The sequence below is a fragment of the Pogona vitticeps genome, chromosome 3 (assembly GCF_051106095.1).
Source record: "Pogona vitticeps strain Pit_001003342236 chromosome 3, PviZW2.1, whole genome shotgun sequence".
Taxonomy (NCBI): Eukaryota; Metazoa; Chordata; class Lepidosauria; order Squamata; family Agamidae; genus Pogona; species Pogona vitticeps.
This window is the reverse complement of record NC_135785.1, coordinates 51,186,831-51,208,865: the sequence shown is the minus strand read 5'-3', so window position 1 is coordinate 51,208,865 and position 22,035 is coordinate 51,186,831. Positions and strand designations below refer to the sequence as shown.

General features: G+C 39.8%; 1 protein-coding gene across 6 annotated transcripts in view; it reads right to left on the bottom strand.

Annotated features, from left to right (window-relative positions):
- The window catches only part of YEATS2 (YEATS domain containing 2), a 58,770-nt gene that overhangs the window by 6,722 nt on the left and 30,013 nt on the right, over window positions 1-22,035 (bottom strand). For all 6 annotated transcript variants that reach the window (XM_020803045.3, XM_020803050.3, XM_072995747.2 and 3 more), the window contains 8 exons: window positions 18,804-18,977; window positions 18,004-18,199; window positions 14,835-14,966; window positions 14,352-14,447; window positions 13,624-13,735; window positions 12,877-12,950; window positions 8,007-8,086; window positions 4,112-4,310 (listed from right to left, as the gene is read on the bottom strand). In XM_020803045.3, the coding sequence (XP_020658704.3) occupies window positions 4,112-4,310; window positions 8,007-8,086; window positions 12,877-12,950; window positions 13,624-13,735; window positions 14,352-14,447; window positions 14,835-14,966; window positions 18,004-18,199; window positions 18,804-18,977 (1,063 nt within the window). The remainder of the gene's footprint in view (window positions 1-4,111; window positions 4,311-8,006; window positions 8,087-12,876; window positions 12,951-13,623; window positions 13,736-14,351; window positions 14,448-14,834; window positions 14,967-18,003; window positions 18,200-18,803; window positions 18,978-22,035) is intronic.

The following is a 22,035-nucleotide window of genomic DNA, read 5'->3' as shown; positions in this document are numbered from 1 at the left end:
CATAAAAACCACATCATCATCATACCCCCAACAAGAATGTTTTACAAATATGACTGAGATTTTCAGAGCTGGTTCATTGTTCAACAGCTGGATAACAAAAATAATCAAAATAAGAAAGAAAGTCATGAAGGGAAAAGATTGGGGGCTGTCTTGTTATGGAGAAAAACACCAGTCTGACCATTTAAAACACTACATTGTCAGGAATATTTTTCAGCAAGTGAGAACTCACTCTGTTCCCACTTCCTTGCCACACACATGAACACACACTACATACCTACATACACATGAAATGGGTACAACGTCTGTTACATCTACACTTCATCACTAGCCTTGGCTTATTGAGCATATTCATGTGCACACTGTCAGGCTGCTCCAGTTTAAAACTGGCGTAGCTAAAAAGCAAGGCATTTACTTTGAAACCCTCTCAATATATACTGCACCTGTCACTCTGGAAACATTTCACCTCACTTCACTGGGTTAAACTTATTCCAGAAGGCTTTTAACTGAAATAACATCAACTGTGGTTCCTGATGGCAATTTTTAGAGTATGTATTTTAATTGTATTTTAATCGTTTTATCTTTTGTTGTATTTTAATTGTTGTAAGCTGCCCAGAGACCTTTGGGTAGAGTGAGCAGCATATAAGTTAGTTAGTTAGTTAGTTAGTTTAGTTAGTTAGTTAGTTAGTTAGTTAGTTAGTTAGTTAAATAAATAAATAAATAAATAAATAAATAAGAGGCAGGTGTTTGTTCCACAGCAATGACACTGCAACTGTAAAGTGTAAATTTTCAAAATGAAAATGAAGGCATCCATTTAATGTTTGGACTGCTGGATGGCAGTAAAGAGTGGAAGAGGATTAAGAGGAAAGAGAGAAAGAATTTCCATTTCCCTCCCTTTTTATCCTACATTTTGGAGAAATGTCTGTTTTATTCCTTTAGAATTCGGCGATGACATCATAAATGTGACTAGAAAGAAAGAAAGACCACCCAGTTTAATTTAACCATGCCTTCCTTTAAAATGTGTGCTATTATTTATTGTTCATTTATCTCTTTAATGTGTTTATTTAATTATATGCCACCTTTCTTCCCACAGGAGACCCAAGGTGGCTCACAACAATTAAAATTGTACAGTAAGTTTAAAATTCCATATAAAACTGTATATGAAAAACAATTAAAAATTGGTCAGGATTAAAAACAAAACTGAAAACATAACATCTAAATTTCAAAAAACAAAAACAAAAAAACAAACAAAAAAAACCATACAGGATATTATTCCTTAGACACCTATCGCTTAAAAGCCTGCCTGTTAAAAAAGGAAGGTCTTTCTTTGCCTGAGGATGGAAGGACAAGAGGATGAGGGGCCAGTCTGGCTTCTTGGGTCGCACATTCCAAAGCTGAATACAGTAACCTGAAACAGGGCTGCTATAGGGCTGAATGGCTTTATCTAAAATTGTCTGTGTGTCCAGAGTTTTTTCTTACAGTAACAAACCAAAGAAAATTCTCAACAGAAAAAAGCAGATACACAAACTCAAAGCCTAAACTAGGTACCGTATTTTTCGCACCGTAAGACGCACTTCCCCCCCCACAAAACAGGGGGGCAGAAAGTCTGTGCATCTTATGGAGCAAAGAAAACAGATTATATTTTCCTGTTTTCTTCTCCTAAAAATTGGTGCGTCTTATGGAAAGGTGCGTCTTATGGAGCGAAAAATACAGTACTTTTCTCATTCTCCTTCCACCCCACTCCCTCCCATGGGAAAGCACACAAAAACCTACTTCTTTTTGCAAGCAACAGTGGATGAGAGTTTGTCTTTTTCTTTTCAGAGTGAATTTCTCCTTTCAAAGTTCTTTAAAATGGCTTCAAAGTGTTAGATTGTAAAGTTCTATAGATCAACAAGAATGCACTCCAAGAGTCAGGAGGAGTCATGCTTACAGAAAGATATGTGGGCCACACAGAGTCATGCTGCCTTTAATGTTCACTTCACATTCTGTGACAGCCTGTGCCTGTTGCGCTTCCCACAGAAACAACATTGTGAAAAGCCCTGAGCTTGTATATTAGGCGGCACAGAGGTTATAAGCAGAAGTCAAAACTGCACCCCTCCCCTTCTATTTATTCCTTTTAAAATTATACCAGGTAGTGTCCAGTCAGACCTGATTATACTTCCGTTCCTGCAGATTCTTCTTTACTCCATAATCTCACTGCCATTTAAAACCTCCCTTTCTCAATAAATAAAACCCACATCTTAAACGCACGTGGCAAAACTGTTGAAAATACCAGTGTTTAGCGGAAGTAATTTAGGTAGCTATCTTATACCTCCTTAACTGGAATTAGACCCATTAAACTCTAGAGCCTAAATACAATTGTTAAGGCTTACCGAGGACAGACCTAGTGAGCCCACAGACCTCACAAAAGTGTTGGCTTAGTCAGTTTCCATTGATTCGCTTAATTTATTCCAGCTGGATGAAATTAGCAACTGGATGTAGGCTAAGGGGACTTCCTTTTGAACAGAGGTGGCTCATGGACTAGTTCGCCTTCAATTTTTTCTTGGAGTAGGAATAGCCCTCTACCCCAGATCGCAACCTACCTATGCTTCTACTCAGACAAGGCGTCTGATGTATGATTATCAGACAGAAACCAAAGATTCCACCAACCAAAGAAAAGCAAACTATAGGAAGAGTTAGGGAAGGAAACAGGGCGATGGGAGAACATTATTATGTGGCAAAACGAGGCAATGGTGGTTGGATGACACAAAATGGGGTGCAATAGCTGATACTCTGGAAGACAGGAACAAAATTTAAAATTATCTTGATAGGCTGGAGCACTGGGCTGAACACAACAGAATGAAATTTAATGGGGACAAGGGCAAAGTCCTACACCTATAGGAAAACAAACAAACACAATTACAAGATGGGGGATACTTGGCTCAGTAATACTACATGCAAAAAGGATCTTAAATTGTTGTAGGTCACAAGCTGAATTTGAGGCAATAGTGTGAGGCAGCTGCATCAAAGATAAATGCTAGTTTAGGCTACATTAACAGAAGTATAGTGTCAAAATCCAGCAAAGTACTAGTTCCTCTCTATTCAGAATCAGTTAGGCCTCATCTTGTGTACTGTGTCCAGTTCAGGACAGCACAGTTAGAGGAGGATGCTGACAAAATAAAACAAATTCAGAAAAGGACAACAAGAATGATCTGGAGACTGGAAACCAAGCCCCATGAGGAAAGACTGAAAGAACTGGCCATGTTTAGCCTTGAGAAAAGGAAACTGAGAGGAGATATGATGGCACTTTTCAAATACCTAAAAGGTAGTCATACAGAGGAGGGGCAGGATCTGTTCTCGATCATCCCAGAGGGCACAATATATAATAATGGGTTCAAGTTATAGGATACTTCATAGACTATCAGGAAAAACTTCCTATTACAGCAGTATGACAATGAAACCAATTACTTCAGGAGATGATGAGAGCTTTAATGCTGAAAGCATTGAAGAGAAAATTAAACAATTGTCAGATATACTTTGATTTTAATTCCTGCACTGAGCAGACGGCTGGATTTGATGACCTCAAAGGTCCCTTCCAACTCCATTATTCTATGATTCTATTTACTGCTTCTACTCATTTCTGTCAGAATTGGTTTACCTCAAATACTATGCACCTTGGCTTGACTAGGTGGGTGGGAGCACCCTAGCTGCTTTGCCTTAAAAGCCCTGAAATAAACCTATTTATCATACCAATTAAAGATTTTATGAAACACTGCTTGCCAGTTTCTATTCTTGAATTTGAAAGTGCTTGATAGTGAACAAGCTACAAGAAGTTTTATCTATACAGATATATAAAGAGTGTATTTTTAAAAAGTACATCTAGATATTGTGTTAAAAGAATCACATTACAAAACATGGCTGTTGTTATACTCATCACATTTGTAATTTGTTTTTCTCAAGATCAGATCCAGCTTGAGTCTTAGGCTGCCGCACTTTCCCCCCCGAGAACCAAACTGTCTTTAGGAGATAAGAAGAAAGCCTAAGGAAGGAAGACTAATGTGAAACATATAAAAGGGAACAGGGAGTCCACCAGTGAAATACAGACAATCTAAGGATCTAGAATCAGACTGCTTACCTGGCTCACTATCTATTTGTGTCAGTACATCTTCAATAGAATCTTCATTCCTAATTGCTTCTGGGTCAGGTGGTGTATAACCATGAGAACGACACCAATGGACAACCTGCTTGGTTTTTAGAGGACTAATGCTGTGAAATTTGGGGTATTTTTCTATGAGTTCTTGGAGGATCTTCTTTATTGTCAGTGCTCGTTGCCACTACAATGAGAAAAAAAACAAACACAAAACAAGAGTTCTATGAATCAGAATATAACTGTGGAGCTTTGTGGCACAATGGTTAGACTGAAGTACTGCAGCTAAGACTCTGTTCACGACTTGAGTTTGATCCCTCAGATAGGCAGTTCAAGGTTGGCTCACCCTGCCTTCCTTCTGAGGTTGGTAAACTGAGTACCCAGTTTGCTGGGGGGGGGGATGTGTAGCCTACACAATTAAATTCTAAAAGAGAATGCTTTTAAGTGCTATGGGGCAGAATATAAGCAGCACACTTTTTATAATACAGGAAAATAGTTGTAGCCTGTTGCAGCAAAACACATCTACTGTGGCGTAAGCTTTACGGACTAGATTCTATTTCATCAGATTTAGGATGAGAAATAGGGAAACTGGTACCTAAACAGTCTCTGTCAGAGGGCAGGAATGTTAGCAGTTCATTTGGAAGACTGTTGTGTGGTGTTATACACTTAAACCAGCATTATTTCTCAACCTTTAAATACAAGCCCCATGCCTCCTTTTGACAAGCATAAAAAGCTCATGTCTCACTTCAATCCCACCTCTCCCAATAATCTCACCTGAAATTTGAAATTAAATCATTTATAAAATTAGAAAGCTAATACGCTGGCATACTTTACTGGATGGTGCAGAGACGCATAATATCAAGAAAACAATAGGCATAACTATTCTTCCATCCCCATGTTTTCCAAATAAAAAATTATAGCATAAGATTACCTAGAACTCTATTGGAATTTGCATATAATTTGTGTAACTTGCCACAGCTCATTGTAGCTACTTGATAAAGTGCTGGGTTGTATCTGAGTTACTACCTGATCATGCACGTGGCTATAGAAACCAAGATGTACTCTGGCATCTTGTCCATTAGTTGCAATTAGCTGTGGCAAGTTACACAAACTTTATGTGAACACCAGTAGCATTCTAGCAACAGAGTAGTGTTTTTTTTCTTAAAAACTACAGGAGTCTCCTTTAAAATCCTGATATACTCAAGGTAGTTAATGTTAATTTAAAAAACAGATTGAAAAACTTTATTACAAGCACAATATTAAAACAAATCAACAAAACTAAATAATGAAATAAAGATATGGCCAATACTTAAGCATGTAGACCAGCTTACTCACTCACTCACTCACTCACTCACTCACTCACTCTCTCTCTCTCTCTCTCTCTCTCACACACACACACACACACACACACACACACACACACACACACACACACACAAAAATAAAGGTCTGTCTGAAATAAAACTTCCTTGCTTATCAGACAAAGGACGACAGAGGGGCAGCTACAAGCCCCTGTTGGCAGGGTGTTTCAGAGTCTGGGAGAGCCACTGAGAATCCTTTCTCTAATGCCCCCCTCCTCCCCCAGATGTGGGGCCCCTGCTAATCTGTGCCTGTGAACACACTTTGGAATCAGTATCCTATGACAAGTATGTATCTCTCTAAATCTTGCACTCCAATAACAAACCGATAATCTCTCTTTGAATAGATCTGATTTTTAAACCTTCTAAAGGTTCAGAAGTCTAAAACTGTTTTCAGAGTCAATTCCATCTATTATTTCAGCTTGCTATATCTGGGAACAATGCAAGCGTTGTCCAGTTGCCCTCCCTCTTTTCCTTCATTCTACACACAATAGAAGGGCCATGTTTGTCAAAGAGGAAAGAGAAACTGAAAAACCAGTAAGAAAAACAATCAAGAATGAATAGTTCTGGGGACTGAGAACCGGTCAAGCAACGGGGATTATGCATTCTCCCAGACCATGCTACCAATGTGAAAACCTGACTGGAAAACCTGAAGCAAAGGTGAACATGACCTCCCTACACCTCTGTTTCAGTTCACACAGGCTTTTATATCCTTCCCTGTGAAACAGCCACAGAAAGGAAGAGACTGAAAACAGCAGTGGTGTCTGGTTAACTATAGTGACCAAAATCCTCTTGTAGATTTACACCAGAGTAAGTATAATGGTGTTGACTGTGGTGGTGAATTGTCAACTCATATAATAACTTGCCATTCACATTTTTAGCTATGCAACTGGCACACAACTAGGAATGCAAGCAGTCATTTGTTAATTAGTGGCAATTCATCATGATCTACAATGATTCACTAATATCAGTGTAAATCTCCAGTAAGATTCTGGCTACTGTTTACCATCCCATCCTTCTTACAAGGATCAAAAGGCAATACACCCTTTTTACCTTCATAACAACTCTATGAGGGAAGTTACATTGAAAATCTATAACTGGCCAAGTGACCTTATACAATCATGGCCAAAAATATTGACACCCTTGCAATTCTGTCAGAAAATGCAACCCTTCTCTCAGAAAATTGTTGCAGTTGCAAATGTTTTGGTACTTGCATGTTCATTTCGTTGGTTTGCATTGGAACAACACAAAAAAACAGAAGAAAAGTCAAATCTGATACAACCCCACACCGAAACCCAAAAATGCACTGGCCAAAATTATTGGCACACTGTCTAAATTATAAGAAATAATAAGATGGCAGATCTGGCTACAGTGACACATGCCTTACTTACACCCCCTTTGGATTACTGTAACACGCTCTATGTGGGGCTGCCTTTGAAGATGGTTCGGAAACTTCAGCTGGTGCAAAACTCTGCAGCCAGACAACTGACCGGGGTCAGCTACCGGGAGCATATAACGCACCTGTTACAAGAACTGGACTGGCTACCAGTCTGTTTCTGGGCCCAATTCAAAGTGTTGGTCATTACTTATAAAGCCCTATACAGCTTGGGTCCAGGCCACCTGTAGGACAGTAGGTTCCCATATGCGCCTTCTTGGTGATTAAGATCAGCAGGGGAGACCCTCCTCTCTGTCCAATTGCCCACACAAACACAGCTCATGGGTATTCGGGTGAGGGCCTTCTCTGTGGCAGCTCCCAGACTATGGAACACTCTCCCTTTGAAGACCAGGATGGCCCCGTCCCTTTTATCCTTTTGAAAAAAGCTAAAGGCCCATCTCTTCAGGCAGGCTTTTAACAATTATAACTGAATCCCTGAACCCCATTTTAGCAGATAATTTTAATTGTTTTCATGTTTTTTATGCTACAATCTTTTAATTGTATTTTAAATAATATATTGTTTAATCTATTAATATTTAACTTATTGTGTTTTTAAATTGTGTGAATTTTTATGTTGTGAACCGCTTTGGGTCCTTTGCTGGAAGAAATCTAGCATATAAATAAAGTAATAATAATTCTAATAATAATAATAATTGAGATTTCTGAGACGGGAACTGGATATCACAAAAATGACATGATGGAGGACTCAAGAACAATGTTGTTACTGATACCAGTAACTCATATTTTATAATGACAAAAATAACTGAGAATGGAACTTCAAATTTATTTCCCATTTATTAAACCAAGTATCAATCGACAACTATATATAAAATATGATGAGTGATTTCATTTCACTTTTATACCTGAGGAAGTGGACTTGATCCATGAAAGCCCACATTAAAATATAGCAATTAGTCTTCAAGGTGCCAAAATATTTTCTCTCTCTTTTTGTTTTGTTTTTCACTTCACAAGTGACAGGATTTTAAAGGAGATTGTAAACATCAAAGTCACCTTCCAAGAGTCACAGATTACAGGCAGACATTCCTCTGAGGTTTAAGCTCAGTTTTAGAAAACGCATTAAGAAGATTACCTCCGCAGCTCTCCGTTTTCCAATATTCCAGCCATAATATTGTTCCACAGAACTGGCACAGAAAAAATTGCCATCTTCAGCTGAAAGGCAAAGAAAAAAACACTGTAAACATTACCATTTATCAGCAAAGAAAATGAATTTATTATGGAGCTGGCTATTGCTGAATATCTTCAAAAAAATGAACATGCCCCTGATTAAATTCTAATTATGACAGAAAGAATACTAAGAGAGTCCCTTACACAGAATCCTTTGGAAGATGGAAACCTATTTTGAAAGTTGGGGTATGGGTTGGAGTGAAGCTTTTAGGCGACAGAGGAGGCCTTCTGTACACTTGGAAGTATTTGGAGAAGATGACTGCTGGAGAAAACAGACAGCAACTATGAAACAGTCAGGTTGCTAGAAAAGCCTTCTGTGATGGAGGGGGCAAGAAACTGAAGCAGGTATGTGAGATGAAAGGCTGTGTCTGTCTGTATTGGGTGCTTTGGGTTCCTTCAGCATTAAAGGGGACAATTCCTTTTAAACATTTAACATGTGAGGTCCACAAGTATGTAAATTAAATTCTACAGGTGGAAGAATGCAACTGGCTGCAAATCTCTTCAGCTTTTTCGTCTTTAAGAGACAATTCCTGAAATGGCCATTCCTCATTGCTGCCCTTAAATAAAAGTAGCATCAAAAGGTCAGAGTCCCTGAGCTGTACATGGTATAGAACCCAAGCGGAACTGAGTTTCTGAGCATTTGTTCTCTTTTAGCATTTCAAAGAACAACAAAGGAGTGAAGCTGCTATGAAAATGGAAAAAGAATACAGAAATCAGGGTTCTAATGGCTCAGGTATGAAAATTAATTTATTAAACAAGGCAGAGAAAAATACTTTAGTGCCAATCAGGTGGAAAAACATTCGAAGGAAGATCAGGAACTTTGCTGGTAGGAAAAACTTTAGAAATAGTAAAAGAAACTGTAGGAGCAGGAAAGTGTAAGGAAGTATTTTCTAAAAATGAAACCAAGAAGAAGGGTATTTATCCAACCAGGAGGCAGCAACAGTTATACAACATTTTTTAAAAAGAGGTATTATATGTATTTGTGGCAGTCCATACGACTACAGCCTTTTCACACAATTTAGTTGTGAATGTTTCTTCCTGGTACACTCACCTTTTCCCTTGATTAATGCACATTAATTACCAAGGAAACATTAATAGTACTAACAATTTGGGCATTGTGCAGGTAGGCAATCAATGTGAATTTTTTTTTCTAATTAGCGACAGATAAAAGAACAGAATTGTGGCTGCATGTAAACCGCCAACATTGGTAAGATATATAGCTAAAGTCTGAACAATTGAAAGGATTAAGAGAAAATGTATCGGAAATGCTTTAACAATTAGAGCTTTTCCTAAGTATCACTGACAACAGGGGTGGTTAAGCGGCTCAGTGGTTAAACTGCAGTACTACCGTCAAGACTTCTCATGACCTAAGTTTGATCCCGAGGGGCTTAGCTAGCTGGCTCAAGGTTAGCTCAGCCTTCTAACCTTCCAAGGGAGGTAAATTGAGTACCCAGCTCGGGGGGGGGGGGGGGGGAGAGACGGACACCACAATGTGTAGCCTGCATAATTCAATCGTAAATCACCCAGACAGTACTTGAAGCTCTATGAGGTGGTATATATACAACACACTTTGCTTTTGTTTTAATGTGTGAACTGTTCATTGGATCATAACTCCCATCAAGTGATGCAATCCAAAAACATCTGAATGACTACTTGTCCTGCACCACTAATTGATATCATCATCATAAGTTACAGGTCTAATATCAATAACAGTGCTGGTGGTTATGTGCCATCACTTTGCCTCCAACTGAATGAGTGACCTCTAGAAGGGCCTTTTTTGTTGTTTAGTTAAGTCGTCTCTGACTCTTCGTGACCCCATGGACCAGAGCATGACAGTCCCTCCTGCCTTCCACTGTCTCCCGGAGCTGGGTCAAATTCAGGTTGGTAGCTTCAGTGACACTGTCCAACCATTTCGTCCTCTGTTGTCCCCTTCTCCGCTTGCCTTTGCACTTTCCCAACATCAGGGTCTTTTCCAGAGTCTTCTCTTCTCACAAGATGGCCAAAATATTGGAGCCTCAGCTTCAGGATCTGTCCCTCCAGTGAGCATTCAGGGTTGATTTCCTTCAGAATGGATAGGTTTGTTCTCTTGGCAGTTCAGCACCATAATTCAAAAGCACCAATTCTTCCGCAGTCAGCCCTCTTTATCGTCCAGCTCTCACTTCCATACATTGCTATGGAAAAACCATAACTTGGTTATGGTGATGTCTCTGCTTTTTAAAATGCTGTTTAGGTTTGTCATCGCTTTACTTCCAAGAAACAGGCATCTTTTAATTTCATGGCTGCTGTCACCATCTTCAGTGATCATGGAGCCCAAGAAGGTAAAATCTGTCACTACCTCCATATCTCTTCCCCTTCAATTTGCCAGGAGGTAATGGGACCAGTGGCCATAATCTTAGTTTTTTTGATGTTGAGCATCAGACCATTTTTTGCGCTCTCCTCTTTCACCCTCATTAAGAGGTTCTTTAATTCCTCCTCACTTTCTGCCATCAGAGTGGTATTGTCTGCATATCTGAGGTTGTTGATATTTCTTCTGGCAATCTTAATTCCGTCTTGGGATTCATCGAGTCCTGCCTTTCGTATGATGTATTCTGCATATAAGTTAAATAAGCAGGGAAACAATATACAGCCTTGTCGTACTCCTTTCCCAATTTTGAACCAATCAGTGGTTCCGTATCCAGTTTTAACTGTTACTTCCTGTCTCACGAATAGATTTCTCAGGAGATAGATAAGGTGGTCAGGCACTTCCATTTCTTTAAGAACTTGCTATAGTTTGTTGTGGTCCACACAGTCAAAGGCTTTAGCCTAGTCAATGAAGCAGAAGTAGATGTTTTTCTGGAACTCTCTGGTTTTCCCCATAATCCAGCGCATGTTAGCAATTTGGTCTCTAGTTCTTCTGCCCCTCTGAAATCCAGTTTGTTATTCTGGGAGTTCTCGGTCCACATACTGCTGAAGCCTACCTTGCAGGATTTTGAGCATAACCTTGCTAGCGTGTGAAATGAGTGCAATTGTACCGTAGTTGGGGCATTCTTTGGCACTGCCTGCTTTGGGATTGGGATGTAGACTGAACTTTTCCAATCCTCTGGCCACTGATGAGTTTTACAAACTTGCTGGCATATTGAGTGTAGCACCTTAACAGCATCTTTTAAGATTTTAAATAGTTCCACTGGAATGCCATCACCTTCATTGGTCTTGTTGTTAGCCATGCTTTCTAAGGCCCACTTGACTTCACTCTCCAGGATGTCTGGCTCAAGGACAGCAACCACACTGTCTGGGTTGTCCAGGACATCCAGATCTTTCTGGTATAATTCTTCTGTGTATTCTTGCCACCTCTTCTTTGTGTCTTCTGCTTCTGCTAGGTCCCTACCATTTTCGTCGTTTATCATGTCCATCTTTGCACAAAATGTTCCTTCAATATCTCCAATTTTTCTGAACTGGTTTTCCCCTTTATATTATTTTCCTCTGTATCTTTGCACTGTTCATTTAAGAAGGCCCTCTTGTCTCTCCTTGCTATTCTTTGGAAGTCAGCATTCAATTTTCTTTAACTTTCCCTAACTCCCTTGTATTTTGTTTCCCTTCTCCTCTCTGCTATTTGTAAGGCCTCGTTGGACAGCCACTTTGCTTTCTTGCATTTCCTTTTCCTTGGGATGGTTTTTGTTGCTGCCTCCTGTATAATGTTACGAGCCTCCATCCATAGTTCCTCCGACACTCTGTCCACCAAATCCGGTTCCTTAAATCTGTTCTTCACTTCCACTGTGTATTCATAAGGGATTTGCTTTAGATTATACCTGACTAGCCCAGTGGTTTTTCCTACTTTATTCAGTTTAAGTTTTAATTTTGTTAATCAATCTGATTTTGGTATTGCCCATCTGGTGATGTCCATGTGTAGAGTCGCCTCTTGTGTTGCTGGAAAAGAGTGTTTGTGATGACCAGCTTGTTCTCTTGACAAAACTCTATTAGCCTTTGTCCTGCTTCGTTCTGAACTCCAAGGCCAAACTTCCCTGTTGTTCCTTTTATCTCTTCTGCTCTTCCTCAGTAGCATGTTGGATGCCTTCTGACCTGAAGGACTGATTTTCTAGCGTCATATCTTCTAGCCTTTTGTTTCTGTTCATGGGGTTTTTTTGGCAAAGATACTGGAGTGGCTTGCCAATTCCTGCTCCAGGTGGATCGCCTTTAGTCCGAACTCTCCACTATGACCTGCCTGTCTTGGGTGTCCCTGCACGGCGTAGCCCATAGCTTCTCTGAATTCCTCAATCACCTTCTCCACAACAAGGCTGCAATCCATGAAGGTGCATGGAGTCAACCCATATTTGGTCTTTCTCTTTTCCTGCTGTCTTTAATCTTTATTATCTTTTCCATTTCTAACATTGGTAACAATAGTAAAATATTTGGAAGTATAATGAATGCTGTAATTATTCAGATTTCTGTTGATTTTGAAAATACTATCATTTTAGGTATTAATCTAATTTGCAAACAACTGTCCACTTTGCTACTTCAAGTTTAAATGCCTAGGAAGACTAATCAGTGATAAAAGGAAATCCCCAGCATTTTCAGCTATTTGACTGGGTAAGCAAATGGTAGGAAAGACCTCTGCCAGAGACATCAGGCAGTAGACAGCAGTCAGACTAAGAAAACCCAGGCTATCTTGATGAATTGTGTGACTCTGTGTAAGGCAGTTTCATAAATCCATATAACAGGCAATGCCTATATATGACAATGTGTTTCTTCAGTCTTAGTATTAACATTTTAATAAATAATGTTTTCCCTCCGTTTCTTACTTCTCTCAGCAATTAATGGAACTTTCTTCACAATTGCTGTCAAAAGTTGCTGAAGGTTGTCTAAATATTCTGTCCTGTAAAGAATAAGACATTAGTCCTAAATGTAGGTCAGCAACACATAGTCATCCACTCAGTGGTTCTCTGTGGGTGTGTTTAGTTAGTCTAACTCCTATATATGAAGAATTATTAATAAAGGACCCAGATAATATAATTATGACAAATACAGGATCCAGGTAAGCAAGACAACTTTATTCCATGACCATCTGCATATGCATATAAATGCAATGTTTTGTATTATACCCCACAGATAATGCATACACTGAGACATCTGCAGCAAAACAATTAAGTACACTGACTACAGTATATGTGTCTGTGAAATATTGTCCATATTGTACTAGGCAAGAATTCTGTCATTACTAAGTACCCATCAAGACCCTTGGCCTAAGATCCATTACAAACAGACTCAGACCTTTTGGAATGTTAATGAATCAAGATATTTCACTTGAAGAATTTTGTTCCTTTAATTTTGTTGCTTCTTACATGTGAGCAATGCTAACTAGACACATCCATAGAATTTCATTGCCCTAGCCCCAATGTGTTGAGAGGAGCTTCTTCCCAAAGCATGAGATTCAAGCAGACTATAACTGCATAACCCAGCATTTATTACAAACCCACTCTCCAGCATAATCCCACCTGGTCAGATCCCTGTTGCAAGGCATTTGACTTTAGTTTGACAAGAATAATTACCCAATGATGTAGTTTCCAAGTTCGGAGCTTTCCTCTGTTTTTACTGTCACCTGACTTTCTTGGGAGGTCAGAGAACTGCAGCTCTGTAGTGCAGAATCAGGCTCTAGCTTAACTTCAGAAGACAAAAAGAATAATTAAAGGAATATGAATTTTAAAGCCAACAGTAAAAAAAAGTAATATTTAACCAGGTCAGTGCTTCAGTCATTAGCAAACAAAGGAACCGCCTTTTTCCCCTGCCTTTTTTTTGTTCGTAAGTCAAAGCTCCGTTCGCAAGTCAAAGCAAAATTTTGCAAACGGAACTGTTTGTAACTCAAAATGTTCGTAGGTCAAGGCGTTTGTAAGTCGAGACACCACTGTACCAAACTTATACTAAGTGGAGTATTTCTGTATATGCACTTGGCCATTAAAATATCAGTTCAGCCAGTCTTCATCTCTTCTATCTTTCTTTACATTTGATGGCTCTTCAACAGAAATTCTAACAGGGATTTGACCCAGAGTCAGTCACAGTCAGGAGCCAGTAAGGAGGTCACTTCCATATGGGAGCCTTGTGTATTCCCAGATGATTCCGCCCCCCCGCCCCTGCAACAAAGTCTGACTGTACCAACATTATTATTATTATTATTATTATTATTATTATTATTATTATTATTATTATTATTATTATTATTATTATTATTATTATTATTATTATTATTATTATTATTATTATTATTATTATTATTATTAACCTTTTGGAACAGTCACTGTAGAAGGGCTTGGAAGAACTGCTGGAGTTGAAATCTGTGTAACAGCAGACACCTTGCTGGAAGAAAGCGACTGTATCACTGAGAAAAAAGAGAAACACTGGTAATGGAGTGGTAGACTGATGTTTTTTAGTATTAGTATATGACACTAGCATTGATCAATTATTTTACTAATTCTTAGTGGAAAACTACAGGTCAGTTGTAATATGTTATCTTGGAAGAAAAACCTCTCTCTATATTGGACAATCTGGCTTTTCCCCTCACCCAACCCCCCTTTTGTCTTTGTAATTTTGTGTATTTTTGGCTGATTTTAGCAAGGATACCGTCTAACTGTGGATGGATCTCTGTATTTTGAAATCCGAACGGTGAGATATTTATTTATGAAAACTATTTTTGCCCCATATTTACCATGTAACATGACTCTAAAGTAATCTATATGCATTGTTTTCCTCACAAACTTCAATTTACCTTTGTTCACTGGCATCAATATAGTCTGGACTCCTCCAGAAGCTGCACTCACTCCAAGCTGTTTAAGTTGACTAGGCACTGTCAAAACTGCTTGTTGTGGGCTGTTTTGACTGGAGTGGATCTTTAACAACCCTAAAATCAAAATGATACTTAGAAAGAGCTCTTACTCCTTTCTTCACAAAACAAAGAGCCAATGAAATCAGCACTGTGAGCTTTTACAAAAGTATAGGTAGGTGTGTGGGTTGAAGATCAAATAAGATTCAAGTATCACCCCAAAAAAACTATTAGGTAAGAACAAAAAGGAACCTCACAGATACAGGTCACAAACTGCATTGATTAAAACGTAATATACATGTATTTTCAAGTACAAACAATGAGGGTTCTACTGCGAGTGTGCTCTTTCATGTTTTTGCACTGGAACACCCCTCCCCCCCCCCAAATTTTCCAAGAATTCCTCAAGCATATTTCTGGGAATTTCTGTTGATAAGCATAAATCTGCTGACCCCTAGATTTCACACCCTTAGTGTTATTTACAGCACTGCTGCACTCCCACCATTGACTTCTCCTATCTTTGTCTTCTGTGGTTATTTTTTAAAAAAAGCTGCTGCTGTGTTTCCTGGGAGTTGCAGATCTTTGGAAGGTCTCCCCCTGCTGGACTCACCCATGCCATTACATGGCCATCAAGCAGGGTCTGGGCTCTCCTGGGTGCAGGGAATGCTGGGAGCTGTAGTCTCACTATCCACTGGCTCTATAGAGAGCACCTCCCTGATTTTGGAGGAGGAAGTCCTGGGCAAAGTGTTCTCTTTTGGGGATCCCTTCTGACACTGGGTTCAAGTTGGCTTATCTCATGGCTGCAGCACCATTTCAAGCCATAGTGGGTAACTGTGTATAGCCACTCTTTTAATTCCCCACAATATTTGATTGGACCTATTGTCAGATATTAAAAACATAGCTAGATCCAGACAGCTTGTTATCTTCAGATTGCTGTGTGAGAACCAAACTGGACAAAAACAAAAGCAAAACAAAAAAGCAGAGACAACTAATGGGCTCAAGACCTGTCCTGGAAGCTGACTCAGGATGTCAGATAATAGTGATGCCCCAGCTGCTGTTCCTTGAACGAGGATGTGCCAAAATCTATCAACCTCTTTTGTTAAAAGAATGTAAGATTTTGTATTGCTTAAAATACAGTATATATTTGCAAGAACAAACAATGATGATTCTACTAATGCGAGATGCAAATCTGTCTTAGATTATTGTTTTCAGTTAGTTTATAGAAAGTTTTGACCTCTTGCTGAAAGCCCAAAATCTTTATTCCAAGCATAAATGCCCGGTATTTTATTCTTCCCATCAGATCATAAAATATATAAGTACAGTAAAAATATTGATATAAATCAAGGGAAACATATGCAAAACATCAGCAGTGTAATGCATCAAGGTGATAATGTTCAAATAGTAGAAATTATATATTAGATCTCTGAGGAAGTCTGGGAATAGGGGGAAGGGAGGTAAAGCAAGCACTTGGCATATCTGTCCGGGAAGAGAATTCAACAAGTGCTGTCACTTGTTAGAAATTAATTTTTATTAACCACATTAATCCAGCAATGTATTAAAAACAGGCACATGGGATTTATAGTTTGACCTAACTTGCCAAATTCGAACTTCTGAGTGAAGCTATTGAGAAACTTACAGCAATCTGGAAATTAACCACAGAAATTCATCACTACAACAGATGTTAAAAAGAGGAACTTAACCAGAAGTCAACCTCAGACCACAAAACACAATGTCTAAAACGCACTGCAGCTTACGACTGGAAAGTCCCAAACTGTAATTGGCAATGATGTCTGTGATTGACACATGTTCTGACCATGTATAAAAGGTCTGTGGTTTTAGGGGGATGTGGGGGGGCGTGCCATTGTCCAGATTCGACTTGAGGGCACTATGCTATTCCATGATTATCGTATTTTTCCATTTATAATGCACCCCCATTTAGAAGACAACCCCCCTTTTCTAACCCAAAAATTAAGAAAACTTAGCTTTGAGGATTCAGCCTCTGGGCTCAGAACACTTGGACATTAGGAGTCCCTGTTGAATCTGAGCCTACAGGCTCCACCTCCAATGAGATGTGACCCAATTGGTTTGTTCAGTACAGTGGCGCCTCGCTAGATAGTTACCCCGCATTACAGTTTTTTTGCTAGACACTGACTTTTTGCGATCGCTATAGCGATTCGCAAAACAATGATTCCTATGGGGGAATTTCACTGGACAATGTTTGGTCCCTGCTTCGCAAACCGATTTTCGCTAGACAACGATTTTGACAGCTCCCTCGCACTTGCAAAATGGGTGTTTTCAGGATCTAAGCTTCGCAAGACAGGTACTTAAACAGCTGATCGGCGGTTTGTAAAGCGGCTTTCCTATGGCTGATCTTCGCTAGACAACGATGATTCTTCCCCATTGGAACACATTAAACAGGTTTCAATGCATTCCAATGGGGAAATGCTTTTCGCTAGACAATGATTTCGCTAAACAGCGATTTCAGTGGAATGGATTATCAGCGTCTAGCGAGGCACCACTGTATCAGCTGACGTCAGTTCCATAAGGCTCATGATTGGAGGAAGCCAAACCTCGTGACTGAAGGAAGCCTGTTTACAGAGACAAGGTATGTCCCGTTTTGTTCTCTCCTCAGCTTACTTCCATGTATACGATGCACCTCAATTTTCAGTGTAATGATTTTAGGAAAAAGTAGCAACTTATACACGGAAAAATACGGTAAATAAATTTCTGCCTGCTTCGAGAACAGCTAAAGCTCTAAGGTTAATTATTGTTGGTGATGGTTTAAAAAGTTCTTCAAAAGTAGCTTGAAAGATAATCAGTAAACATTGCTCACCATGGCTCCTTTATAAACTTTTTCTACATAAAAGTAACTTGTTACAGGTGGCTATGTTACTTTTAACCTCTAAGCTGTCACTAGAAGATCCCCAGTCCCACTTTAAAGCCCCAAACCGTCTACATCCAGATTAATCCTAACTGGTTTCTTTAAGGAATGGGCCAATCAGGCAATTTGCCTGATTCCACACTAGTGAGGAAGTCCTGCTGTTTTAACACTCAGAATTTCAGCATTACAAATAAATGTGAAGATGATGATAGCAAGACCCAAGGAAGGACTTATTACCTGATACTGCTGTTTTCCCAGAAACTGGAGCTGGGGCGGTCACCCAGGAAGCAATGCTTACAACTGCAGATGTGCCTGTTTTATTAGGCACAGCAGATGTTGCCTGTCCAGAGTGAGCAGGAACCGGGTGCTGCTGCCCAGATGCCTTCACTGCAGGGCCTGCAGCCGGAGATGAACTAGAGCCTGCATTGTCTCCCTTCCGGGTTAAAAAGTAGAGGCAAAGAAGTTAGCATTCTTTTCACTGTCTTCAAAAAGAACATAAAATAAAAACAGAGGGCCTGCATTGATTATATATATATAATAAAATAAAATAAAGGCAGCCTTTAAATAAAACAAACAAACAAAATATATATGCTATTTTGTTAAGCTCAAATTCATTTGTTAAAATGGCAGTAGAAAATCTCTAAGTAAAAAGGCAAGTCCATTTCACTGTGGTGCACAGCCTAATAAAGACTGACAATGGGTCAAAAGCTAACTTCAGTTTGTAATTTTAAAAAGATATTGGAGATTTGATGAATCAACTTCTCTATAAATTCCATTGACTCAAATACATCTATTCTGGTTGCAACTTACTGAACTTAAATAAATCACAACTAGAGCAGGCCCATTTGAATCATTTCACTTTCAGAGGAGTTACTCACAAAGTCCCCACTGGTTCAGTGGGTCTACTCTAGTGTGACTTGCTATGCCAAGTAACCAAGAGTTTCACTAAGAGTGATTAGTTTGGTGCTAATTATTTACATTCTTGATTTACTGAGTAGTTCTACTTGATATATATGTTGACAAACCCTGAGCCTCACCTGAACAACTCCATTGGATGGAAGAGTCACAGCTGATGTTGTTGCTGCAGTGATCACCCCACCAGATACTCTTAGCACAGTGGTGCCAGGTTTTGAGAGCTGAGATGATGCTGGTAAAGACTTCAGAGTATTGTCCGATATTTTCATTAATGAAGCTTGTCCACTGGAAGCTGCCTTTGAATTCAAACATATTTTAAGTGGAAGTTACACTTTCATAAATCAGATCTACCTAACCAGGTAGTTAAAGAAAACAATTAAAAATTAGTAGACATTACTCATTTCCATAGTCACTTTTACAATTCTTGACTACACAGAATTCCAAGAAATGGTTTTTACTGTGCAAACCAAAGCACAAAAAAGTTACTTTTTGGGACTTCAACTTCAAGAATCCCAAATCCGGCACAGCCATTTACTCAATGTGACTTTTCCAGAGACCATGTTTGCTGTAAGAAGAGACATCCTGAGAGATAATAGTTTTAAAAAGTAGTATTTTTCCAAGCTCTGGCACAATGGTACATGTGTTTTAAAAGAATTGTTGTTGTTTAGTCGTTAAGTTGTGTCTGACTCTTCGTGACCCCATGGACCAGAGCAAGCCAGGCCCTCCTGTCTTCCACTGCTTTCCGGAGTTGGGTCAAATTCATGTTGGTTGCTTCGCAAACACTGTCCAGCCATCTCATCCTCGGTCGTCTCCTTCTCCTCTTGCCTTCACACTTTCCCAACATCAGAGTTTTTCCAGGGAGTCTTCTCTTCTCATGAGATGGCCAAAGTATTGGAGCCTCAGCTTGAGGATCTGTCCTTCCAGTGAACGCTCAGGATTGATTTCCTTCAGAATGGATAGGTTTGTTCTCCTAGCAGACCAGGGGACTCTCAAGAGTCTCCTCCAGCACCACAATTCAAAAGCACCAATTCTTCCGTGGTCAGCCCTCTTTATCGTCCAGCTCTCACTTCCATACATCACTACAGGAAAAACCATAGCTTTGACTATGTGGACTTTTGTTGGAAAGGTGATGTCTCTGCTTGTTAAGATGCTGTCTAGGTTTGTCATCGCTTTCCTCCCAAGAAGCAGGCGTCTTTTAATTTCGTGGCTGCTGTCTCCATCTGCAGTGATCATGGAGCCCAAGAAGGTAAAATCTGTCACTGCCTCCATATCTTCCCCTTCTATTTGCCAAGAGGTGATGGGACCAATGGCCATGATCATGGTTTTTTTGATGTTAAGCTTCAGACCATTTTTTGCGCTCTCCTCTTTCACCCTCATTAAAAGGTTCTTTAATTCCTCCTCACTGTCTGCCATCAGAGTGGTATGATCTGCATATCTGAGGTTGTTGATATTTCTTCCGGCAATCTTAATTCCGTTTTGGGATTCATCCAGTCGGGCCTTCAACTGGAATGTCATCACCCTCACTGGCCTTGTTGTTAGCCAGGCTTTCTAAGGCCCACTTGACTTCACTCTCCAGGATGTCATCAACTATATTGTCTGGGTTGTCCGGGATATCCAAATCTTTCTGATATAATTCCTCTGTGTATTCTTGCCACCTCTTCTTGATGTCTTCTGCTTCTATTAGGTCCCTCCCATTTTTGTGCTTTATCATGTTCATCTTTGCACAAAATGTTCCTCGAATATCTCCAATTTTCCTGAACAGATCTCTGGTTTTTCCTTTTCTGTTATTTTCCTCTATTTCCTTGCATTGTTCATTTAAGAAGGCCCTCTTGTCTCTCCTTGCTATTCTTTGGAAGTCTGCATTCAATTTTCTGTAACTTTCCCTATCTCCCTTGCATTTTGTTTCCCTTCTCCTCTCTGCTATTTCTAAGGCCTCGTTGGACAGCCACTTTGCTTTCTTGCATTGCCTTTTCTTTGGGATGGTTTTTGTTGCTGCCTCCTGGACAATGTTACGAGCCTCTATCTAAAGTTCTTCAGGCACTCTGTCCACCAAATAGAGTTCCTTAAATCTATTCTTTACTTCCACTGTGTGTTCATAAGGGATTTGGTTTAGATTATACCTGACTAGCCCAGTGGTTTTTCCTACTCTCTTCAGTTTAAGCTTGAATTTTGCTATGAGAAGCTGATGATCAGAGCCGCAGTCAGCTCCAGGTCTTGTTTTTGCTGACTGTATAGAGCTTCTCCATCTTTGGCTGCAGAGAATATAATCAATCTTATTTCGGTATTGCCCATCTGGTGATGGTCATGTGTAGAATCGCCTCTTGTGTTGTTGGAAAAGAGTGTTTGTGATGACCAGCGTGTACTCTTGAAAAAACTCTATTAGCCTTTGCCCTGCTTCATTCTGAACTCCAAGGCTAAACTCACCTGTTGTTCCTTTTATCTCTTGACTCCCTACTTTAGCATTCCAGTGCCCTAGAATGAGAATAACATCTTTCTTTGGTGTCAGTTCTAGAAGGTGTTGTAAGTCTTCATAGAATTGGTCAATTTCAGCATCTTCAGCATCGGCGGTTGGTGCATAAACTTGGATTATTGCGATGATGAAAGGTCTGCTTTGGATTCGTATTGACATCATTCTATCATTTTTGAGATTTTATCCCATTACAGCTTTTCCCACTCTTTTGTTGACTATGAAGGCTACTCCATTCCTTCTATGGGATTCTTGCCCACAATAGTAGATATGATAATCATCTTCGCCCATTCCTGTCCATTTTAGTTCACTGATGCCCAGGATGTAGATGTTTATTCTTGCCATCTCCTGTTTGACCACATCCAACTTCCCAAGGTTCATAGATCTTACATTCCAGGTTCCTATGCAGTATTTTTCTTTGCAGCATTGGACTTTCCTTTCACTTCCAGGCACGTCCACAGCTGAGCGTCCTTTCGGCTTTCGCCCAGCCACTTCATTAGCTCTGGAGCTACTTGTACTTGTCCTCCACTCTTCCTCAGTAGCATGTTGGACGCCTTTCGACCTGAGGGGCCCATCTTCCAGCGTCATATCTTTTAGCCTTTTGTTTCTGATCATGGGGCGTTCTTGGCAAAAATACTGGAGTGGCATTGCCATTTCCTACTCCAGGTGGATTGCGTTTAGTCGGAACTCTCCACTATGTCCTGTCCGTCTTGGGTGTCCCTGCACGGCATAGCCCATAGCTTCTCTGAGTTACTCAAGCCCCTTCGCCACGACAAGGCAGCAATCCATGAAGGGGGCCGAACTGGGTATTACCCAGTAAATGAAATATCTATTTTTCTTAAATGAAATTCAGCCACAAGAGTCTGTTAGGCTGAGTGGAAGAATAG